The 23,910-nt window shown below is 38.1% G+C and overlaps 1 protein-coding gene across 1 annotated transcript in view; it reads right to left on the bottom strand.

The window, feature by feature from the left end:
- Positions 1-2,955: 2,955 nt before the first annotated feature.
- The window catches only part of ext2 (exostosin glycosyltransferase 2), a 27,781-nt gene continuing 6,826 nt past the window's right edge, over positions 2,956-23,910 (bottom strand). Inside the window, exons 7-15 of the mRNA XM_016485741.1 lie at positions 22,759-22,898; positions 22,242-22,335; positions 17,915-18,046; positions 12,658-12,847; positions 9,925-10,091; positions 8,127-8,270; positions 7,828-7,956; positions 5,429-5,511; positions 2,956-3,874 (exon numbers count right to left, since the gene is read on the bottom strand). Of these exons, the coding sequence (XP_016341227.1) occupies positions 3,736-3,874; positions 5,429-5,511; positions 7,828-7,956; positions 8,127-8,270; positions 9,925-10,091; positions 12,658-12,847; positions 17,915-18,046; positions 22,242-22,335; positions 22,759-22,898 (1,218 nt within the window). The 3' untranslated portion in view covers positions 2,956-3,735. The remainder of the gene's footprint in view (positions 3,875-5,428; positions 5,512-7,827; positions 7,957-8,126; positions 8,271-9,924; positions 10,092-12,657; positions 12,848-17,914; positions 18,047-22,241; positions 22,336-22,758; positions 22,899-23,910) is intronic.

Below are 23,910 nucleotides of genomic sequence, written 5' to 3'. Positions count from 1 at the left end.
ATTAGAAATCACCTGCTTACTGCTGCTCAGTCTCGTGCCCCATGGCCTGGATACATGATATGTAAAATGTAGGGGCTACCTGAAGTTTGAGCCATGCTTCATTAATTTTCTGGCTGAAGTCTTCATTGCATCTCATGACTGAGCATCTCATCACTTAACGTAGCAAGGGACCTGCTAAAAAAGCCAGTGATAATGTTAATGTGCTTTTCATTAGGACTAAAACTAGTAAGTTGATCTGTCCTGCACCGAATCCATCTGCCAGAGCAACAGTTCAACCACCAATCCTCATTGAGAGCCATGAAGAGTACTGCCAGTGCAGAATTGTGAGTCCTGACACTCTCACTTTGGCCTTTAAGAGGTTGCCGAGAGGGTGAAGTGACTATAGTGTTCCGGTGTTCTGGGAAAGGACAATCCACACATCTGTGTGGGGTAAATGCGAAACAAACATGCCTCGCACATGCTTCCCCTTCAGCTGTCATGGCTCTTGTTTCAAAGCCCCATGCTGAACACAGCCTGGCCTGCTACCCCAGCCAAAGCATCAGCCCTCAGCGACACTCGTGCTCTCAGGCAGACATTTTAATTAACACCGAGACATCTGCGGAGAGGGATTCTGTGACAGAACAGAGCAGCGTGGGCTCTATGTTAGCCTATCTTTAACTATTGTGGAACCGGGAGGGGCGTCGATGAAGCTCAGGTCAACACTATCATTAGTTTGTGTAGTATCAGCACACATATACACTTCTGTAGCATTAAACGAGTAAATCGCCACATAACAGAACACGTCATCACATTTGCTTTTGATACTCTTTTATTTCATTCAAAGGTAAATCAGCATAACATGTAAAACGGTTCTGTAGAGAACAGATTGTACAGTACCCAAAGGAAATGTTAATTATCAGACAGTACCTTGCAGATGCCTATGAGTAACAGAGATTCTTAAGTCTCTGTCCCATCTCCCAAAACTTATACTACTGAAGTAGGCATATCCAAGTACTAGAATAATATAATGCTTTGTTTTGTGTGTGGTCGCATGTATGATTTTCTTTGGATTCTTTTCTTGCATAAAATACCCTTGGAGCCTTTCTTTTGTAAAAATATCCTTATTAGAAATATATTATTTTATGTGTGACTGAGGGTTTTTGCTTTTGTTGTATCGTGGGTCTGGGGTTAAAATGCGATACATTTGGGTTTTTGGTATGCAAATGAACTTAAAATAGTTGTGATGGCTTAAAGCTAAATGTATGGCTTTTGAATAATTTTTATTAATTATTTACTTTCAAGCTTGTTTATGTTCTATATATATTGTGTGATTTACAACCGTAAGTTATTGCACTTACATTTTTAATTGTTTGAATTGCTTCGAGAACATCTGATTCGAGTGGAATAGCACTATAAAATATGTGTACTCGATCAACTGTCGAGTACTTTGAGAACATAATGGTAAAGTACCGAGGTCTGGTAAACTGTTTATTATCCATGTGCTTTTTCAGATTTGTTTCAAGGCTAAAACAAATTGTACATGGAACAAAACCTCTTGAAAAAAAAAAAGGTTTTTAGCAAGACACTGTTCGTGGGACATTTGACATACTGTTCTCAGAGCCGGATGTAACAGCCATCTTACATTAAAGACATACTGAAGACATGAACTTCCTGTTGGCTAAAGACTGTGCTTTTAACTAGGCTTTCCTTTAATGGGTTAAAAAAACAACATTTAAAAGTTTAGCCATTACAGGTGCTGGGTATTCTACTATGGATGTTTCATTTCATTTGACATTTTCTGTGTGCTCATTTTTGTTTCTTTAAATCCAGATGAATAAAAAATTAAAAAAAAGAACTAATCAAATATACCTGTGCAATATATTAGTAATTGTATTGATAAATTGCAATCTATGAATGCAGCTTTCGATTTATTAATACAGAAAAGCTGCACGAAACAAAGTGGATGGAAAAAAAAAAACTTTAGCTGCTGATATTGTACAAGTGGATTATGAAATGCATGTTAATAACAGGTGACAAATGCCCTCATAACGCAGAAAAGGATAGCTCAGATAGGCCTAAATGCTTGACTTTGATGATTAGCTCAGAGATAAATGCTCCCTTCTCATACACATTTTTCTAAAGTAGACAAATTTTGCATAAAACACTTCACACACTGCAGACAATCTGGCTCTCTGTGTGTAATTGGTCATTCAGTGACATTTCCAATACTTAACATGTTGCTGAAATTTCCTTACCAGATTTTCACTTTCTTCATGCAGGAAGAGTCAGAACAGGAATAGATTTCTCTTCACAAGTTCACTCCCAATGGAGATGAAATGAATTTATCTCGGACGTGCAGGCTTCTGAACCTAAATCACTCAAAGCGCTCAGACATCTGCTTCTGGGCCCAGACAACAGAGGCAGCTGGAAAAGAGACGACAGTTCATCCAAAATCTGCACTAAGTCAACATACGATCAAATTGGGGATGAGAATGAGAATACTCAGAAGTGACAGGAATGAAAACTCAATAATGTACATGAAAACTTCAGAACATTTCACACCAATCAAACTCCAGCAACAACTATTCTAAAATGAGCCGAAATGGCGCCTCATTAATTCTGTGATTTGCGGTCACAAAAGGATGACAACTTGTGTCAGCATGGAGAAGCGCAATGTGTTGAAACCAAATGAATAATCTTGTGAGTTTTTAGAATTTGAACTATTTTTAACTTGACACACTGTCAAGTAACAAATGCCACACTTACATTGTGAGATGCTTGAAAAGCAGCAAGATGCAAAGGTCAAAAAAGCATGTACACAGAGACCACTATTCAAAAAAAAAAATACTTTCAGTCAAAATGACCAAAATGCACATCTCTAAATTAAGCATTTATTTTTCCACACTCTGTTTATTACATATAATACATCTTAATGTAAAAAACAAATAAACAACAAAACAATTCAAAGAAATGGAGATATCAAAAAGAAATGTGACAAGAATTCACTGAGTATGAATGAGTTCTTTGCAATTTCATGGCATTTAACGATACTGTTATTAGCTGTACAATATATAACTCTGCAAATAGTGTATTTTAATATCTAGTAATACCCAAAATAGGCTTTAATTAGGCAGACGTAAGAGTTGAACTAAATAGGGAACATTTATATAAAATACTTTTTTTCTCCAGCAACATTCAAAAAGTCAGCAACTGAATATAAAATGAAATGTCAAACTGATATAACTTAAACTGTAGTAGTAAAATCACTAACAGTGACTGTGCAAAATAATATCTCAAGTACAAACTAGTGGCCCCAACTCAACATCTGAGACATTCAGTTCAAGTTATGCTACAATTTGTTCAGCGTGATGCATATCTTTAAAAATAAAAAACAAGTTAAACTATAAATGTAAAATTACATCAATATATATCCTCCACTGTTTACCAGTGGGCTGTGATTCATCTGTATGCATTTACTTTCCTCACACGGATATAGTGTCAACCACAAGGAAGGTTTAAGACAGAGCCAAGCTCTGACCTGTCCTCATCAGACTCGATGTATCATCCTGTTTCAGCAACCGTCCTCAAGAGTGAAAACATGATAAGTTATACAGGTTATATCATTTCCCATTACACCACAAGTGGAACGGAACTCCTCATAAGTCATTAGGTCAGATACGGAACGAGAAAGAGAAATCCGGGAGTGCCCATAGCCTGTTTGAGAGATAAAAGTGGTGGGAAAGAGTAGTGGTAGTGTCACAGACTACCAATGTTGGGGAAACTTTTGAGTTTCTCTGGGAAGTCGTCTTTATAGAGTACAGGATCGGCACGGTGCTCGACAACCTTCAGAGGCATGGTGCCAAACACAGAGGCGAACTTGTTTATGCACTCAGACCTGGAAAGAAAAAAGAAAGAGGCTGAAAGAGTGGAGGAAAAAGCGAAACATGGATCATGGATCTGATGCCAATGTCGGAAAATTTGTCTTCCAAAAAATGGCTGTTCATGGTACAACCTAACTAGAGTTTTGTAGAAGCATCAAAATCATGAGGTACATGCACAATGTAAAACAGGGATCAGATGTTTTCAAAATGCCTGGCATTCCCAGGACCCTGCACTTATGACAGGAAATGTATCGAGAGAGAAGTATAACCAGAGGCAGGAACCCCTTCATCAATCTAAACAAGTGTGGCCCCTGGAAGGGTTCAGCAGTCCCTGATTGGCTGCTACCACTCCGTATTCATGTCAAGGTCAAACACTCTCTCGCAGGCTGCTTCGGCTGCTTTAATTCCTCAAACACAGCTTGGAAGTATGAAACCACTCATCAAGACTGATTATGCTTCAGCGGATGAGGAAACGGATTTGATTTTCAAGGAAAATCAATTCAAGCCTTTCTGATGAATGCTTCGCTTGGTTCATACTTGAACAGAATGAATTAATGATTTGTGGTGAACCTCTGACAGAGAGGAAAGTCACAGTGCTTTGAGAAGGAACGTTTTTCGCAAGGTCCAGTGAATCTGAATGTTTTGATCTGAGAGCACAGGAAAGTATCTCCTGTACTGTGCTACAATGAGCCAATTGTTATTGCGTTATTCTAATGACATATGTCGAGAGCGCATTATTGTAGCGAATAAATTCTCAGTTGGTATGATGGCAATAATAAGTAGTCCTAGTAACTCCTCAAATCAACATCAAATGCAAAAATAGATGTAAATGATGCAAGACATAATACAATAAATGCTCTAATAGCATTGCTGTTTGGACATTTATGTTTGTTTTTTTGTTTTTTAAATCCAGTGTTTGTTTTCAGTTATTTTTTTTTCATGAAAATCCACTTAATATTAGCTACACATTCAATGGCACTCTCCTCTAAAACAGTGAATATACAGTTATATGACAGTTACATGTAATTACATTGTCTGCAAATGCATTAAACCCATAGAACAGAATGTAGTAATGTTATGGCAAATATGAAAAATTCATTATAGTGTTATATTTGGTCTCCAAATCGTAAGTATCGGTTTAGGGAATAGTGTATCTGACCCATATCTAAATAGTTCTTAAATCAGAAGATTTAAGATTAAAGATTCAGGTACGAAAATAATTAATATCTATAGTGCATGAGCACAGAGATTTGAGAGTGCACAGGACACAGTCTGAGTGAGAGGAGAGACACGTTTTAAGTGCGTGCACTCTCTCCAGGCGAGAGCAGCGTGTATCTGAGCGTGCGCGTCCGGGTTTGTGCGAGAGCAAAAGAAATCCGCACGCGAGCAGAGAGATTCACGCTCGAGCATTATATTAATGTGCTTTCAAGCTACAATAATGCGCTCTCGACATGTGTCATTAAAATAACGCCATAATTGTTGGTTAAACTCACAATGTGTTTCAGATGCCAAGAATGCTGCCAAAGCCCCCTCTGCCCAACTAAAGGGAATCCCTGTTTATACTGTACCTCTCCACCATGTGTGTCTGGTCTAGGGACAACCCGTCAATCGCTGTGCATTCCGGGCATTTGAATTTCTTCCGAGGAGTAACCTAGAGAAAGACAGAAAAACAAATGTGATGTATTTGATCGTTTTAACTCAAAAGTCACAATGAGCTTTTTTGTTTGTTTCAATCACAAACTAAGTCTCAGTTCTCAAACTGTCAATTTTAATGTGGAATTGTTGTATTCTGTTGTAGTTGTTTTCCTTATAAAAATCATTGTCTCATTACATTGTAAAACATATTTTTGGTCTGACCAATTTTTAGTCAAGGCAGAGCTACAATATTGTCATTTTAGTGGTTCTTCACCTTTCTATAAATACCCATGACTCTGTCTGAGTCTGGTACACCCTACAACAATGTTTCTCAACTACAGTCCTGGTGACCCACCTAGCAGAATATTTTCGATGTCTCACTAATTAAAACACCTAGTGTTCTAATTAATCAGCTTCTTAGAGTTTTGAATATGGTGACATCAAAAACATTCTCAGAGTTGGTTCCCAAGGAGGACTGGAGTTGAAAACACTGTCCTAAAAGTTACATTGTATTTCTGTTTTTTTGTTGTTGCATTTTTTAATAAAAAACATGAATAACCATCTGAAAGTATATTGAAATACTCATGAGAGAAGAGTAACTTTTCAATCGCCCTATCAACCACAGGAATATGTCAAACATTTATTTCAGGAAAGCCAGAAAAAAAGGTTACAGCTAAAATTGTAAATATACTGTTAAATGTATAGACTGTAAAACAAATACATTATATTTTATTTGCTATTTTCTGATTTAATGTTTTTTTTTTTTATAAAACTGTCAAAAATGCCTGAATATTGTTTGGAATATTTGCACAGCAGCAAATTTGCATGACTTTTCTATTGTTAGAGGAATCATTAGAATGCAGACTTTCCTTTTTTTATTCAGTGCATAAAACTCAACAAGTGTTTTATCTCTTCTCACCTCAAAAAATAAAACTGTCTGACCTACAGGAATCTGTATCTCCCAAATTCATGCTGAGAAATCATGACACACTCCTCATATTAAAAAACAACAGAATCTGACACAGCATTGATAAGGTTGTTTAATAATGAGCTGGGGCTGCAATGATGGGCTTCTGTGAAGTGTGTATGCGTGTGTTTGGGAGCTGAGTGGGAGGAGATGACTTGATGACAGGTTATAAGTCAGATGTAATGAGAGAGCCGTCCGTGCCCATGGCCTAGCTAAACGACCGTATCTGCCACACTCATTAGATGAATGATGTACGACCCCTCTGCCCCATCCTTCCTTCAACAACACACACACTTGACTGACACTCTCCACAGTGGGAGTGAGGGGTTGGGGCACTAGGAGGTGTGGGTGATGTGGGGATGTGGAGGAGAGAGGGGAAAAGGTTCACATCGTAACTGACTACAGAATGAATGTGGCCCAGTGAGCTTAGAAAAACAGAACGTGCAGGAGAGAGGCAGACAGTGACATCCAGATAACAGAGGTTAAGGCCAGGACTTTACAGGCCGAACAGCACCTGGACAGAGTCACTGTAGACTACAGACTGTAGAGGCTTGAGGAGAAAGGCGAAAGCTGATCAGAGACAGAGCTCCAGGGAACACTGTCAGAATGCACACATTCTTTTAGGGAACGCCCACATTGATTTTTAAGGGATAATACTTTTTGCCTCCAGATTATTTTTTTTTCAGTTCATCATGATCTATTTGTCAGCCTGTCTGATTCTTTAAATGAAAGCCCTAATAATTTGCAATATTAACTGTGTCAATATGCTTACAATGTTACAATGTACAACCGCTATTGAATCCCAAGTGCTACGGCAAAAAAGTAATACATTTCACAAGAGTTGTGAACTTGCAGTCTTAATAAATGTGATGGGATTTGGTTTCCTCATTGTAAAAACAGAATTGCACTGCAGTTCAAAAGTTTGGGATCAGTAATATTTGTTTTTGAAAGAAACTGATACTTTTATTCAGCAAGGACACATTAAACTGCTAAACTGAAAATAAAGGCATTTATAATGTTACAACAAAAGAGGTCTATTTCAAATACGTGCTGTTGAACATACCATTTATCAAAGAATCCAGGAAAAAATGTATCACGGTTTAAGCAGCATAACAGTTTTCAACATTTGAATGGGAATATATGTAGGAAACACTGTAATACCATAAAGGTTTTGGCTTTTGATATTAGTTTCCATTAGTGATTTGTGTTGGCTAAAGATGGAGCTTTGTGTACTCTTATTTCAGAAAAGCAAAAAAAAAAAATCTGGCTTTCCATGATATGGCCCATTTGATTTCCTCCAAAGTAGTTACAGAACCAAAACAAACAGGCACTATCTGAACATATCGTACTCTGAGGTTATGTTACCTTTATTGGGGCTTTGCCAGTGATGTTGGCCACAAGGAAATTCATGGCAATATCTTCACAGTTCATATGAGCATCCACCCAGTTCTTAATGTCTCCGGGCATTTTATACGTGTAGAGATAGTTGAAGTACTGGAAAGGAAACATAAACCATTTTGATGAAAAAATGACCTTAACTGAGGGTTTTGAATTACAAATGACGATAACCCCTATTGATCTCTGAGGGACAACATAAAGGCAGGACAGGGACATGACAAGATTTTGGCAGAAGTAACAGAGTCTATGAAGCATTTGTGCCATACCTTATGATAGAACGCAGCTCCAGTCAAGACCATTGACACTTCATTAGTCCACTCAGATTCATATTTCCACTTGCCCATTTCGTGGTCCCATAAGTGGAGCCGTCCAGGATATCCGACCAGCCTGTCTGGAAACTCACGCCATACCTACACACAGAACACATCTGAGACATAATATAAACCCATCACAAAATCTAAGAACATAAAGAATCAGTCAACTGTTCAACAATTAGAGTCGTTTTAGATAATACCAACTTCAAAGGGCGGTAAACCTTGAATATCTAGGGTTAAATCAATTAAGTTTAGGTCTAAAGGCTTGTTAATCCCAAAAATGACAGGCAGGCCTACAGAATATGATGTAGAAATTCTTGAATGTCATTCCCGAGTAGCAAAAGCAGCTAGTGTTTTAGCCATGCAGCCATGTCTAAAGCTGTCTTCCATTTCATACAATTATCCATAAATTACACTTCATTCTCTCAATAGTGTATAAATGCCTGCAGGTGAGTTGAAGGCAAGCCTGTAAGCCATGGACAGCATTGCTTGTCCTGTCATGCTTCATATATGAAAAAACGAAATGATACAAAAAAAAAAATAGAGACTTCAACCGTAAGGAATGCTTTGAGATGCCAAGCACAGATTTAGGCAATAGAGGATGGTTCGAAAATGCTGCACTGCATGTAAGCTCAACTTTAAGTAGGAGTGACCCAAAGAGGTACTGGGATCACAGTTCTGCTCTATCATCATTGTGCATGTGGGGAAGACAATTAATCCCTAGTTGCTCCAGATACAATCCCTGGAAATACTGTGAATTTAGGCAACTACTTCAATCGAATCCATTTAACTATTAAGATAAAAGGAGCTCATCCAGTGCGATAACAAATAAGTCACATGCAGACTAAGTAAACTACCATTTTCAGACCTGCAGTCTGTCTGTTTTGTTCCTACACAAACCAAACTAAGGAAGGAAAATAACCAGGTTCCAAAGAAAATATCAAATGCTTGAAAAACAAGCTCGAAGCATATAGGGCAAAATGTATTAATTTCTCCCAGAATGCAGTAATAGCTGAATCTGAAATCACAAACTAGTTTTCCTGAATTGTATAATTAGTGCATCCAAAATGAAAGTATACTACATTTCAAAAGTTTGGGGTCAGTATATATTTCATCATCAAGTTTTTTTTTGCTCACAAAGGCTTAATTTACATCATCAAATATTCAGCAAAACAGTAACATTGCAAAATATTAATACAACTTCAAATAACTGTTTACTATTTAAAAATATTTTACAATGTAATTTTGTGATTTTAAAGCTGAATTTTCAGCAGTCTTTACTGCAGTCTTCAGTGTCACTTAATCCTTCAGAAATCATACTACATTTGCTCATTTTAAGGTCAAGAAACATTTATTATCAATGTTGAAAACAGCTGCTTAATATATTTGTGGAAACTGTGATACATTTTTTTTTTAGGATTCCTTGAACAGAAAGCTCAAAGAACAGCATTTACTTGAAATGGAAATCTTTTGTAACATACATTTTTTTTACTGTCACTTTTCATCAATTTAATGCAACCCTGCTGGAAAAAAGGTATTAATTTCTTTCAAAAAAAAAAACCTTACTAGCCCCAAACCTTTGAACAGCGTATGTGCTATGTAAGAGGACTGGTTTGCAACTAGATGCAAGACCCAATATAGAAGTACAGACTGACTTCAAGCTACCCGTATATACTAAACCTTCATCAGTGTAGTACATATATTTATAGTAAGTAGTAATACACAAACAGGGAATCAGTGCTTTTACTACCTCATATCCAAACTGCAGCTCATCTGAGGTCAACATGATGATGTCATCATCAATGGCCAGGACAGCTTCTGTTTCGATCTCATCAAACGGGAAGAAGCGATTGCTGAGCTTGTTTTCTTTGGTGCGCAACACTTTAAGAGGTACTGCGACTTTGGGCCAGAGCGACTCTGTTACCGAGAGAAGGAGAAAAAGAAAACTGTGAGCTAATAATAATACACTGTCAGTTTCAGAGAAGATGAGAAACTATTAGAGATGGCAGCAACTGTGGAAAACAGAGCGTGGGTGGATAAATCTAAACACATCACTGAGTAAAAGCACATATGAATCTGACCACACTTACATTCTTCTCAGGGCAGAATAGACAACGCTCTTTATTTTCAGTTGTGTAAGAGCTTGGGAGGAGTTCAGAGCACGCAGAAGACAGATGGCACACAGAGTGTCACCTCATTTAACTGACGAGAGAAAGTCTACTGGAACTCAAACACAGTGACCCTAAGACTGGGGGAGTAAGCAATTATACTGCTACGCCAAAGCTGGGGTTATAGACCCTGGAAATCTCAGGAGATCTGGAATGAGCTCATCTCCGTTAGGTTGACGCAATTCAGCCTACAGTGTACTTCCACAAGATGACACAACAAACTATGAAAGGAAAAAAGAAAAGTATTTCCTAACTGCCGGAAAACCTCCCTGGCCTCAGACAAAGGCGGAAAGAAGAGCCAGATCTTCACATGCAAGTAAGCTGATACTGTCACCACATCCAAGCCTGGCACGGAGGGTTCAACAAAAACTGAAATAAACGCAGTCAAGATGGACTACAAAGACAAGTAACATTTTAACAACTAAAACTAACTGGCATAATCCAGAGCAGCACAATGCACAAACTTAGACATTAACACATCATAAATACGCACCATAAGAACTAGCAGGAATCTCGACTGCGTCAAACAACTTGTGCGAAAGCTTTTTAATGGCCTGTAATCACTTCCTTGCCCTGTACTGAAATTTCACTTGGGCTGTACTTTATGTAGGAACATTTTAAAAGAGCTTTAGCAAATTATATCCCCTGTGACACCACCTTATAAAAGCTCTCCTCCCCTTCATGTATTAAGCCCATTGAGAAACTCCCTAAACGCAGTCCTATTGTCAGAAGTCGCCAGCACCTCATTAAAATGACAAACAGTCAAGACTTGGGCAGCTAAAGCTGTTGGAAATAAACAAACATAATCAGCGATGGAAAAGGGTGTGGAGGAAATCCATCCTCATCAGGGCCTGAGCTCCAGGTTGACCCATGAACAGACCTTATTAATTCTAATGGGTCACAAAAGCTTGAGCCTGGCTTCACCGACGCCTCTAATCAAAGGCAACAATGAATCATTAGTCTACTTCAAAGTATTTCCCTTCATAATGGCATTACTCAAATCTATGGAGAGGATATATTTAATTCCCTATTCCGCTTTTTTTCCAAGGGACTTCATAAACAGACGCATACCTAATCGCCTTGTTAAGCAGTATCATTAGAGGCAGAGCCACAATAAATAACTACTAATATCAGCTTATTTTGACATGTGTAATGGGCCATAAATTTGACCACAGCTGTAGGAAAGGGAGACCGTTATGGAAACGATCCTTTTGGTTTGACAATAAAGTTTAAGGGTGGACGTCTGGTGAAAACAGGCCATATATCACAATGAATTAAAATACACTTAATTCGTCTAGTCAGGAGTAATAGGACGCACAGACATTAACAGCTCATAGATGGTCAATGAGAAAAGCCAAATTTCTGCCATCTCCTCAAATGCATCTATATGCCAGGGGCAGTAACAAACACTTGGGTTCTCACTCCATATCTGAAGATAAACCAGAGAGGTTTGGCCACAGACCAAGGCACATCATGCTTTCAATTCTCCAACCTCAAGAGGAACATGATTTGGCTACTCGCTGGCTTATCATTCATCTGTTCCATATCAGGGGTTTCATGTCTTTTGTGAAAGCCGCACAACTGCATTTCATACGAGTGTCACATTTTCATTCTTTAATAACTGAAGCTGTCAGAACAACAGTGTAGATTTAGTCACAATCTCTTTTCAAATTTAACAATTTGCTAACCAAACAAAATACATTTAGTCAAACTAAGTAAGTTTTATTATCCTGACAGAGAACGGCAATGTTATTGAAGTTCTCGCAGATATCAATAATAATTGTATGTCAATAATTATCTTCATGCTATGGCCAGTAACAATAAATGGCTGATATTAAAATTGAATGTTTCTATATTTCATACTGTTTAAAATAAATATAAATAATACAATACAAACTAAAAGCAGTCATTTCAAATGCTAAAAGTGAATTTAGGCATGGATCTAAAGACAACATTTAACAGTGTTAGTAAGCTGGTGTTTCAAAGATTAACTTTAAATGAGTGTTACATAATGATGAAGGTCATCTAAAGATAAAAATAGGGGAGATGAGCATGCACAATTAAACATAAAATATTAACTGATACATATTTATCCAACAGCCGATACATTGTACCCCCCACACACTTAAAAAAAAACCAAAACAATTATAGTACAGATATCGTAGTAGTAGTAGCTATTTATTTTTATTGCCTTGTCTACCTTCACGGCAAAAACACAAGAGTTACATAAACACAAAATAAAAACCAAGTGAACACAGCATTTAAAATGACATATAGTAGAGATATATAATGCAATCCTACAATGTGACACTAACCTTCAGGGGGGCTCTTGTTCTGGTTGTTCCACACCACCAGTAGTTTGGCCAAGCTGGGCACCTTGGAGATCTCAGTGATAACCCTAAAGAGACTTTCGATTCGATCATAGGTCAAGACCACAGCCGTGAACCCTGGTGAACGTGGCGGTATGAGAGGAAGAAAAAGTGGACTGTTCACACTTGTCCATTTCTGTTGAGACAAAAAAAAAAACAATCAATTTAAATAAATCAGTGGGAAACTCAATTCAGTGTACCTGTTGTCTTAACTTTACAACAAACGCAAAGACTTTCCATGACTTATTTAATGATATGAAGTACAGTATGATAAACAGCAGCCTCAGCCAAAACACGGCTTTATTTGGAAACGTGCATGGACTATAAAATTTAAAGATTACGGAGAATGCTAATAACCAGCAGTGGTGGGTAGGTGATTAAAAGTGGCATGGAATGTCGAGTGCACAACCAACAAAGTTTAGAGCAGAGTTAACAAACAGCTGGAGCAGCATGCCATGACCTTTCATTGCGCCAAACATTCACCTAAACCTTCTCCTTCAGACGAAAATAAAAAGCCAGGATCTCATTCTCTATAACCTAGAGAACTGCTATCAGCTGGACTTGAAACTAACCAATAAAGCATCTCCATCATGACAGTCCTTTAAAATGTCTATCGCAGTTTAATCCACAGAAGGCTGTGTGCATAGGTGCTACATTCCTTGCGGTAGTCTAAATTTCAAAACGTGGATGTTTTCCTTAGCTGACCTGAGTAAAATCTGGCAGAGAGCAGAAGATGACAACGTGAAGATCCAATACACTGTGGTCAGATATTAAGAGCTAAATTAAATACTTCCTTGCTTCAGGCTCTTTGTCATTCCATGGCATCCATCCATCCTTTTCCTGTTAACTGTTATTTATCTGAATTTGATTAGAATGTTAAACTTCCTGGTGTTCTTCTTGAAATAAAATGCAAACATATGGTATCCACTGAAGCTTGGTCAAAACATCAACAGCTCTTAATATGTCCCTTCCTACAAAATAAGTATAGAAACTGAGAACTTAATTCCAGTGTCATTTGTTATCACCATTAGTTCTAGTCGGCACCAATAAGTATGCTTAATGTCATCAAGAGACCATCAACATTAGTTCTGTCTATAACTGATGATCTCGATCCACACAGCTCTAAAATAGAGATCTCTATTACAAACACAATATTTCTCAGAACCATAGAATCCTCACTTCATAACATTCTGAATTATTTCTGGACATACTCAAGCTATGAGCTGTAAAATAGTTAAATATTATATCTAAACCTTTCTCTTGGGTATAGAACTGTATGTTGGCTAAAATTCCTATTTAATGTAATTTCTACTTTATTCTGTATGCTCCTTCCACAATTCTAGTACTTATAAAAGTGTTTTACTGTGGCTGTTAATCCATTAGACCACCATCAAAGCAAGCTCGAGTTTTAATGTAAAGTGATACACCTATTAATGAGCACAATTCCAATTCTAATTTGGATCTCTTTTGTTGCTATTTATCCCAAGCCGTTTTGTCGAGAGTGGAATTTTATGATCGCACTCCAATGAACTCTGGTGCAGCAGGGGTGCAGATGAGTCCTGGCAGGACCGGGGTGAAGCAGGGGTGCTGGGATGCTATCGGCATCAGTGGCTGTCTCATGCCAGTGTGGGGCTTGGCTCATCTTCCTGGCCCGCTTTAAAACAGCCTGTAAACTCCCAAAGATGGAGCCCAGATCAAGTGACGCTGTAAAGTAAATACTGCGAGTGCTTAAAGGGCCTCTGATGCGGTCATGAAGACTGCTGTTTATTGGCCTGAAGGATAAGAACTGAACGCAGACTGAGTACACAGACTCTCTTTACCGTTCATGGTCTCTTCTATTTTGTCAGTAGAGAAGAGACACAAAGTGAAGTGACAGCTCGGTGCAACTCCTATGGAAGGAAAAAAATAATAAAAGAAAAAAAAGAGTGCTTCACTTTTATTTTGAAGACTAATTTGAAGAGTTTTCTAAAAAACTCCCAATGCAAAAGGAAAACTTTTGGACCTGGTTTGAATAGATTTCGTGTGAAAGATTATTTGCATCTGGTGTACAGATCCTAAACTCTGTAGCCGAAGCCAATTCAATTTTCATTTCAAAAAGAAAAAAGAAAGAAAGAAAGAACACCAAATCTCTCATTTTGTCTATGTAAAATTCTCACTTTTGGTGTGAGGCCTTCATTTAAATTTTCCTCATAATATTACTAATAACACTTCCTTTAATCAAGGCATGTGTTTGATTAAAAAAAAAAAAACTAAAAAGCCCACACAAAATGAGACCCCCAAGCAGAGATGCTATGGCGCTGATATAGTCTACAGCAAGGCTGTGGGCCCGTTACACCCTCCTATCCAGCAGCTGCTGAAGGTGCCCGCAAATAGAGAGCCGTGGTTAACCAGCTCCCTCGCAGCGTCCGCCACGGTCTGTCACCATGGACACAGCCGTCCTTCATACAACATCAGTCAACCATCCTGCTAATAAAAAACAAACTTTATATGCCAATGGAAATTTCTTTGAGGTGCCTGACATGGACACCAAAAGCAGAGGCGGAAATAATTAAAGTACCACTGTGACATATAAGTGGTAAGATGAATAAAGAAGAAGACTGGGGTGTGGTTCGTATAAGCTCGGTCTGAATGCTCTGATCTAATTGGGCAGGCTCCAGTGCGGTTCGGCGCATGTCGAGACTTTGTGATTTGTTAAAGTAAATAAGCAGGAAAACAAGACAAATTTTTTATTCCAACAGTCAACGCCAGAATATTTGCTCGCAGTTAGTCAGTGTTCACCTGCTATTTGGAACAAGCCGTAAATGACCGGGTTCTCAACTTTTGGCTTGTTTCTGTGAATGCAGATTTGCTCAAACCAAAGCCAACCAGACTCTCCAAGGTCTGAAATACGACGCCAAGAAGCGCCATTTAAACCTCTTCATTTATACTTTGAAATGCATCATACGGAGAGAAATTTCACATCATAAGACAAGACTGTTATTATCAGCTCGGATGCGAAAGTGTACGGGTACAATTACTCAAGAAGTGCTTGTTATTACTGGGCACCAGTATTCTTTTGTCACACGTGAAATGAAGAGGTTACAGGCGACTCGAGTGATGGTGAGGGATTGCAGGCCGTTTCAGGTGGGCCGAGGGGGCTTGGCGAGTCTTGCAGCTGGGATCATACTAGTACAGTTTTGGGATTAGTCGAAAATGGAACCCAGATGAAAGCATGGACGCCTGTTCAATTGCAAAGGCTCAGTGCGCAGAACATTTACCTCCAGATTCTCATTGAAGCTGATGGGCAGCGATTGCTAACATCACAGAGACTGGACTAAAATAAGAGCTGCATTCTAAGTGGCAGCGGCTTCCTGCAGATTTGAACTGTCGGGAACAGGCACCGGTCACGTTGCTTTAGTTTCGTCCTTCAGACAGATGAACAGTGCCTGCCTTCTTTTCGATTCCAGAAAGAAATAGGATGGGAAATGTATACATCACTGGGACACACAAGGCACATACAGCACATGTTTACAAATCACACATCTGAAGTAGTAGCTTATTTTCTTCAGCTCTATTAACCTTCAGCATTTAAAAATCTGACTAGGCATTCCAAAAACGAATGATGTTAAGAATTCTTCACAGATAATAAATGTATGATGGAACATAAAGCATTTGTTTGGTAAGCAGAGGCCGAATGCGAGTTCCCTCAGAAGTCAAGCACAAAAAGCTGCCTGTCCTGACGACGTCCTGAAGGCAGAGCTGGAGAAATGTGCTTTCAATTATGTCCCGGTGGATATAGGGAAGCAGAACAAGAAATGCACTCAATTTATGTACTGCTCCGATTCAGCTCAGCGTGTTTTTACTGAACATTCAGAAAGTATTTAATATTTCCTGTAACGTTAGCAGTCAAACAGAGATAGGACTATTAGCCTCTTGGGGGTCCTGGATCCCTCCATTTGATCTGAATGGTAGCGTGATGCTGAGAACTGTTGAAGAACAACAACAACAACAACGAACAAAACCCCTAATGAACTCCATGCTTCTGCCTTTTCTGGTCTAAGCTTTGACTGTGTACAAAATCAGAGAAATGGAAAAACAATGTTGGATTAGTCCGTTTTCAGCACACAGTATGAGCTGGGATCTGTGCTCAAATCAGGACTGACTTACAGACAGACGAGTGTGCTTTATGTGATGCTGGAGCGTTTTGAAGCTCATACCAATGTGCAATGTTGTCTTTACAAAGCTGTCTGCTGCCACTGCTTAGTGACGGCATGTAAAATAACATGGAGCTGAAAAGTATAAGCCCACTTCTTTTATGTTTTAATGGCACAAGCTCACTATAACTTTAAGTTGTCCATAGGCTGTATCTTAATCTAACATGCCATTTAGGCATGAATCTAATTATCTGCAAACACACTGAATGTCTTAACACATCACAAGAGTCAGTGCTTATAAGACAGCAAGAACTGGATACAAATTCAGATTTGATCCAAAAGTCAGATTTGATAGTTATTTTACATTGATTAAAGGCCTATTCACACCATGTCTAAATTTTTGCCATTAAAACATGCACAAGTCCAAATTCCAAAGAAGTCACCAATGAAAGATGAAAAATCTGCATCAGACATGGCATTAATTATCATAGAGGGTTAAAAATAAATTAATTAATCACTGTGAATTAGTTTCATTCAACTTGGTGTGAACAGACACCCACAGTCAATCTGAGAGAATTTAGATTATTCTCTAAGAAACAGCCAAAAATAACATGTGGGCAGTTTGGAGAAACCAAATTTGGTTCCACTTTATATTAGGTGGCCTTAACTACCATGTACTTACATTTAAATTAATCATTTGGTACAATGCACTTATTGTGTACATACAGTGTGTGTGTATACATGTTTCTACATTGTACTTATATTTAAAAAAACACCTGCATGTAATTACATTTGTACTTAATTTCTGTAATTACATTTATAATTACACTGTTGATCCCTTACACCTTAACCCACCGTTAAACCTAGTACTCATACCACCAAACCTGTCCCAAACCTTACCCGTATCCCACCTCAATAGCAGCAAAAGTGTTTTACAATACAATACGAACACAATAATTGTACATTGTACTTATTTTTTGATGCAAGTACATAGTAGTTAAGGCCACCTAATATAAAGTGGGACCCTAAATTTAAACTGTGAAAAAAAAGGACAAAAAAGAGTTACTTACAACTACAGGAGGATTGTTCCACTCTTCGTAGGTACGAGCTGCATAGGGGTAGATGCGATCGTTAATGATCTGGAGAGTGGTCATGCCAATAGCCTTCATGGAGCTGAAGTAGGCTTCCCAAAACCAACGGGCCTAGGAAACAATAAATGGCATGGCATTCAAATATTTGTAGTAAGAGCAGCAAAGCACAGACAAACTGATAAACAGAAATATATAAGCACACAAAAACCATGTGAAAGATACAATCCAAAGGCATAAGATAAGGCCTCTCACATCCCTTTACTCCCACCATCCTGCTCGTGCCTTTATGACCCCGACACACTTTCAAAGGCAAAACAGCCCATTAAAGACTGGTGACATGATTGCAGGGACCATTCCAGACGGTTATGAGCCCTTTAGACTATCAGTCTTTTAACTTTTCCACTCAAGTGGCACTGAGACTGCAGCTAAAGTTTAAGGGCAGAGGTCAGGTCATTTTACTCCACACCAGCACAGAGGGACATGCTGCAATGTAATCGCACTTTTGCCATGTTACTTGAATGCTGCTATAATGCTAATTAATATTTTTTTTATGCATGTACTTTTCAAAAAGTTTGGGGTAAGTATGATTGTTTTTAAATTATTTTTTTTATTATTATTTATATTTAGCATGGATTAATAAAGTGATCAAATGTAAAGACAGTAAAGAATTCTACATTGACCAAAAAAATAATAATTTACAAAAAATTCTGTTCTCTTGAACTTTCTATTCAAATAATCCTGTTTTCCACATTGAGAATAATATTATGAAATGATTCTTGAGCACCAAATCAGCAACATCAGAATGATTTCTTAAGGATCATGTGACACTGAAGACTGGAGTAATGGCTGCTGAAAATTTAGCTTTGCCATTATAGGAATAATTTAAACTTAAATATATGTTAAAACATTTAAATTGGAATAATATTTGCAATATTACTGTTTTTTACTTTATTCTTAATCAAATCAATGCAGCCATAGTGAGCATAAGAGACTAAAAAAAATGTTTACTGAACCCAAACTTTTGAATTGGACTATATGAGAATAATATGAGAAACAACAATATGAGAAATAATTTCATAATACCATTAGAGAAAAAACAGCCCCAAATTCTGGTAGCTGACCTAAATTCAACTCCACTTTAAGCTTTAACAATTAAACCCTGAGGGTTTAAGAAAAAGGAAGAAAAAAAATATTACAAATCACCAATACTGCAAAAAACAAAACAAAAAAAAAAACAGTATTCACCAAATAAGAAGGTAACAATCTGTATACATATTCTGTCAATACAAGAACACACACTCTTTTCCTTCTACTACTATACATTATCAAACCGAAAGCTCCAGCAGTGAGGGGTGAGGAGCACATAAGAGTTAATTACCCATAAAACAGTGCTATCTCCTGCTAGGAGGCGCCATGCCGAAGTGACCCAGCTCCACACTTCCTGGTTCTGTTTGACCCTGTTCTCTTTAACAGGGTCCACCAACAGCATGCTAGAGGCAGCCTCATTACCTGGCCTGACCGCAAACAGTGTCAGATTAGGTCTAACTACAAAGAGTCAAATGAGACCAGGGTGAATATAAAAAAAACAAGAATAATGGCGTTCCAACATTTTCCTGGGCCAATTATTGAACAACGTCAGAGAGTGCTAATGGTCTTTCTTTTAAAAACACCAATTAAAAATTGATTTATTGTGTCATTTGATGAAATAGAGGTTTGTGCAACATTAAACACCGAGAATCCTCTGACCATTCCAGTTACTCTCAAGTGAACTGAACTCAGCGCAGCAAGGTTTTTTTTTTTTTTGCTTGTGCGGGTCTTTTGCTGCACATCTTTTCATTGGCTGCTGTGTTTGTTGTCATATACTCAACCCAGAACTCAGTTCAGCACATTAGAAGAGTGCAGTCGCCCCCCTTTTCATCGGCCCCTAAAGGCCTGGCCCTTAAACCTTAAAGAAATACAACTACACAAAACAGCTTTTCTTTTTATGGAGAGGGGAAGAGGATTCAAAAAGACTTTCTGATCCCAAGGGGAGCGCAGCCGCCCATAAATCAGCTCGTGATGAAAGTTTCCTTTCCGACCAGGAGAAGGCAGAGAGAAAACCGCACCCACCAAGCGCTGAACGCGCCCCGTTTGAACGCTTGCAATAATTTTTATGAGGAGGGAAGAGACGGAGTCTCGTAAGACGACGATGGCTGCTCTTCTGACACATTTAAGGTTGTTCATATGTTACACTCTTAAACATGCATGAATCATTCCTTTATCTTATAGGACATCGTTCTATAGAACACGTAACTGTTGCTATAATAACTGTGGATGGGAATCATAAAAAAATGTATGATTCTGTTCCCCAAATGTATTAATGATTCTGGTTCCATAAATGATTCCTTTAGTACTTCTGAGGAAGAAATATTTAGAAAAAAGCAAAAGTAATTCATTGCAAAATGATGAGATAACTTCATTAATAAATGTTTGAATAAAAACATCTTATTTGAATCATTCATTTAGAAATAGGTTGGACTTGGCACTGATTGCAATGTATGGTTGAGATTCACCAAAAAGAAACAGCTCACAAAATTGATTAGTTCTAGAAAATGTTGGATAACACAGCTTGTGCATTATTGTTTTAACTCACTAAAAAGAACAGGTTCATAAGAGTTATTTGTTATGAAGAATCGACTGGACTACGCTGGTTGTCGTGCATGGTTGTGATTCACTAAAATGAACCGGCTCATAAGAGTCATTTGTTATGGGAATCTGAGTATACTTGTCCTGCTGCAAATTATTTCAGGTTATTTGTCCTAAATAATGGCCAATATAACAAATAACATCAATCTACATGTTGACAATTCTAAATGACCACTAGGCAAAAGTACTGAGCAAATCATGCACGCAAAACCATCAGCAATATATATGCGGTTGATCCGTGCATTGCTAACACTCTTTCAACCCTGGAGAGGGCACAGCCAATTACATTCAGTAAAAGGACAAGAGACGATTTGGTGAAATGTCAGAAACTGCTACTTTGTGAAAGACTTGGCGATCACACCATGAAGTACAGCAGTTGGCTGCTCCCTCTATTGGTCAAAATGCAGAGAAAATCCACTACACCTATTCCTCACAACTGTCTGTAATACTTCTGCCTCCTATTATTTGCGGCATCAGCATTTTATGCAGTCCTACACTGAAAGTTCAAGAGGGTTGTCTTCTGGCAAGATCAAGAACAAAGTAGTAGGATTTTTTTTTAATCCAAGTAAGGTATATATATATCAAGAACCAGTTCTTTTGTACAATGGCAGCCATACAATCGCTCTGCTGTCTGGAGGTGGTATAGGCTAGTAAGAAAGGAGTGGATCAAGATGTGTTCAAGTGTGGGCTGATATCTCACTGGCTTCATGCCATGTCATAATTCCAGCGCAAGATGTGTTTCTGCACACTACATCCTAACACCACCCAGAAACCTGTGGAACTAAACTACAACATTCTCCCCGCACAAAATATTCAACATTGAGCTGAAGAACTTGAGAATGTTCAAGAAGTCAATGCCAATGGAAGCAGAATGCAATTATTATTAGTTATGGCTAACCTATAGTATTCTACATGGCAATATATTGACCATAATTATTACAGAGTGAAACCAAAAGATCTCTTTACATGCATTCCATGTGGTTTAGGCACTTTCACATAAGTGTACAGCTGAAAAAGCTGAAGGGGAAAAAATAAAGTGAAAGTGTGCGGTTAACGATTTGTTTGGATAAAGATACATCACTAATACTTAAAATTAGCTTTCATCATGATTTACTATGGCAGGAGAAATTTCAACTATAGAGAATCAAAAGTACACACTTGCAGGAATATTGTTTTTGGCATTAACCCACCTGTCTAACGGTTATTTTCATAGCAGAGCTAGCACTCCATTGATAGGAAGAAAGAATGTTAGTGGAGAAGAAGAGAGGTTGTGACTTCTTTAACCTCGGCTTCACCCTGTATTAAACCTGAGAGGATTGCTCGCATTTAGTCTGAATGTGACTCAGTATTTGGTACCGTTTACTAACTGTCACAAAGGGCTCAGGGTTGTTGGTTGTTGTTTTTCCACAAATAGCTCCAAGTGTATCTGTAATTCTGTTCAAACTTTCACAGAAAAGGATGGAGTGAATTGCACAAAATAAAGTGTCTTCACAGTCATTTTTAGTCCTTGGGTTGACCTAAGAAGTGAAAATGACCTGTCAACCACCATGTTGGACAGATGCTACTGATGCACTGAATGCAAATTTTCACCGTCACTACAAAAGTGTAATCACATTCTTACCTGTCTCTGCATCTCCTCCACTTGTCTGTGAGGGATGCTCTTCAAAATAGTGTACATCTCTGGCAACTTCTCTTCTGGAATGACAACAGATGCCCTGCAAATACACACACACAAATGACAATTCAATGCACTTGATTTTCACGTGACCAAATTAATAGTGCAACTTTGACAATAGTAACAAATGTTTCTTGAACATATGTGACCCTGGACCACAAAACTTTGAAAAATTTACACTTAAGACTGGTTTTGTGGTCCAGGGTCATGTGACACTGAAGAATGAAGTAATGGCTGCTGAACATTCAGCTTTTGATTAATGAGGTCATTTTTATATCTAAATGTACATAAACTATTGATTTGCTTATTATTCAGTGTTACCTCATGACTTTCGGAAGTTATAATAAGTGTTCAATATGACTTTTCTTAATTAGATATTCATAAGGTGATCAGTAGGTCAGGTACCATATTAACTTTATTCATGAACACTGGTGACCGACAAAAACAGATTTTTGATCTTTACCTTTTCCAGTCCAGCACTTCAGAAAAAGGCAGAATGTAAGAGTCAGCCATGATGACAGGGACACATCCTGCCTGCAGCACATCACTAAGTGTGGCCTGTCCGAGCCGGGCCCCTCGCAGAACTACACAGAATGATGACTCCTACAGAACACACAAGAGACACATTTGTCATCTATAATAACGATACACTCCTAGACCTCTCCAGTTATGCTGTAACAGACAGCAATGTGATCTAGGTGTGCGGTGTAAATGAAGGGGTTGCAATGAAAGGTGCTAGAATCAGAGTCTAGAGGGGCTTTGTGTTGAAAAGGGGGTGATGGCTCTCACAGGGATTTGGCCTCTGCTCCTCCTCACTGTGGAACGTCTCCCAGATGTGCTGCAGCACCCAGCTCAGATGATAAGCATACTTCCTGTCTAGACAGGGCTGGACGGGGAGATGAGCATGGTGGACAGGAACAGCGTGTTTTGTTTTTTTTGCTTACGCCGATGAAGAAATGTGTTGCCGTGGTAAAGAATGCGTCAGAATGGGTTGAATATTTAAAGTCTCTAGGAATGTTTGGGCCAAGCTCTCAAAGCCAGGATGCCTTTACACAATGATGTATCATTTATAAATTTAACTAACTAATGTTTGGTCTATAATAAAAATGTAAATCCAATGTTAGTTAATAATGTAAGCACTTAAACAAAAATAAATATTATAAGGAAAAAATTTAGGGCTGACGTGTCTGAGTTAATTTGGTTTGATTAATTATGGAAAAAATAATATGTTAAAATGCATTTAACACAAACGCCAGATCAGTACGTTATGTTACATTGCATGCAGTTGCTTAGTGTAGCCTTAATGTAGCCTACAAGAATGCAGTTATATGCCCCAAAATGTGATATTATATAAATAATAATATAAATATATTTATATAATTATACATCATGCAATTAATTTCATTAAAAACTTGAACAACATTAAAAATTATATAAAAAATAAACATCATATCCAAAATTGACACTCCTAATTGAGATTGTACATAGAGTGTCAATGGTCCATTTCAGAGATAAGTGGCGGTAATGCACTTATAAGTAGGGCTGTGCAATTAATCGCATGCAATTGTCATGCGCATCTCGTCAGCAAAGCCGGTTCCGTGATTAGTAGTAAATC

Source organism: Sinocyclocheilus anshuiensis, unplaced genomic scaffold (assembly GCF_001515605.1).
Source record: "Sinocyclocheilus anshuiensis isolate Anshui unplaced genomic scaffold, SAMN03320099.WGS_v1.1 scaffold529, whole genome shotgun sequence".
NCBI classification, from domain to species: Eukaryota; Metazoa; Chordata; class Actinopteri; order Cypriniformes; family Cyprinidae; genus Sinocyclocheilus; species Sinocyclocheilus anshuiensis.
This window is presented reverse-complemented; position numbering and strand designations above follow the sequence as displayed.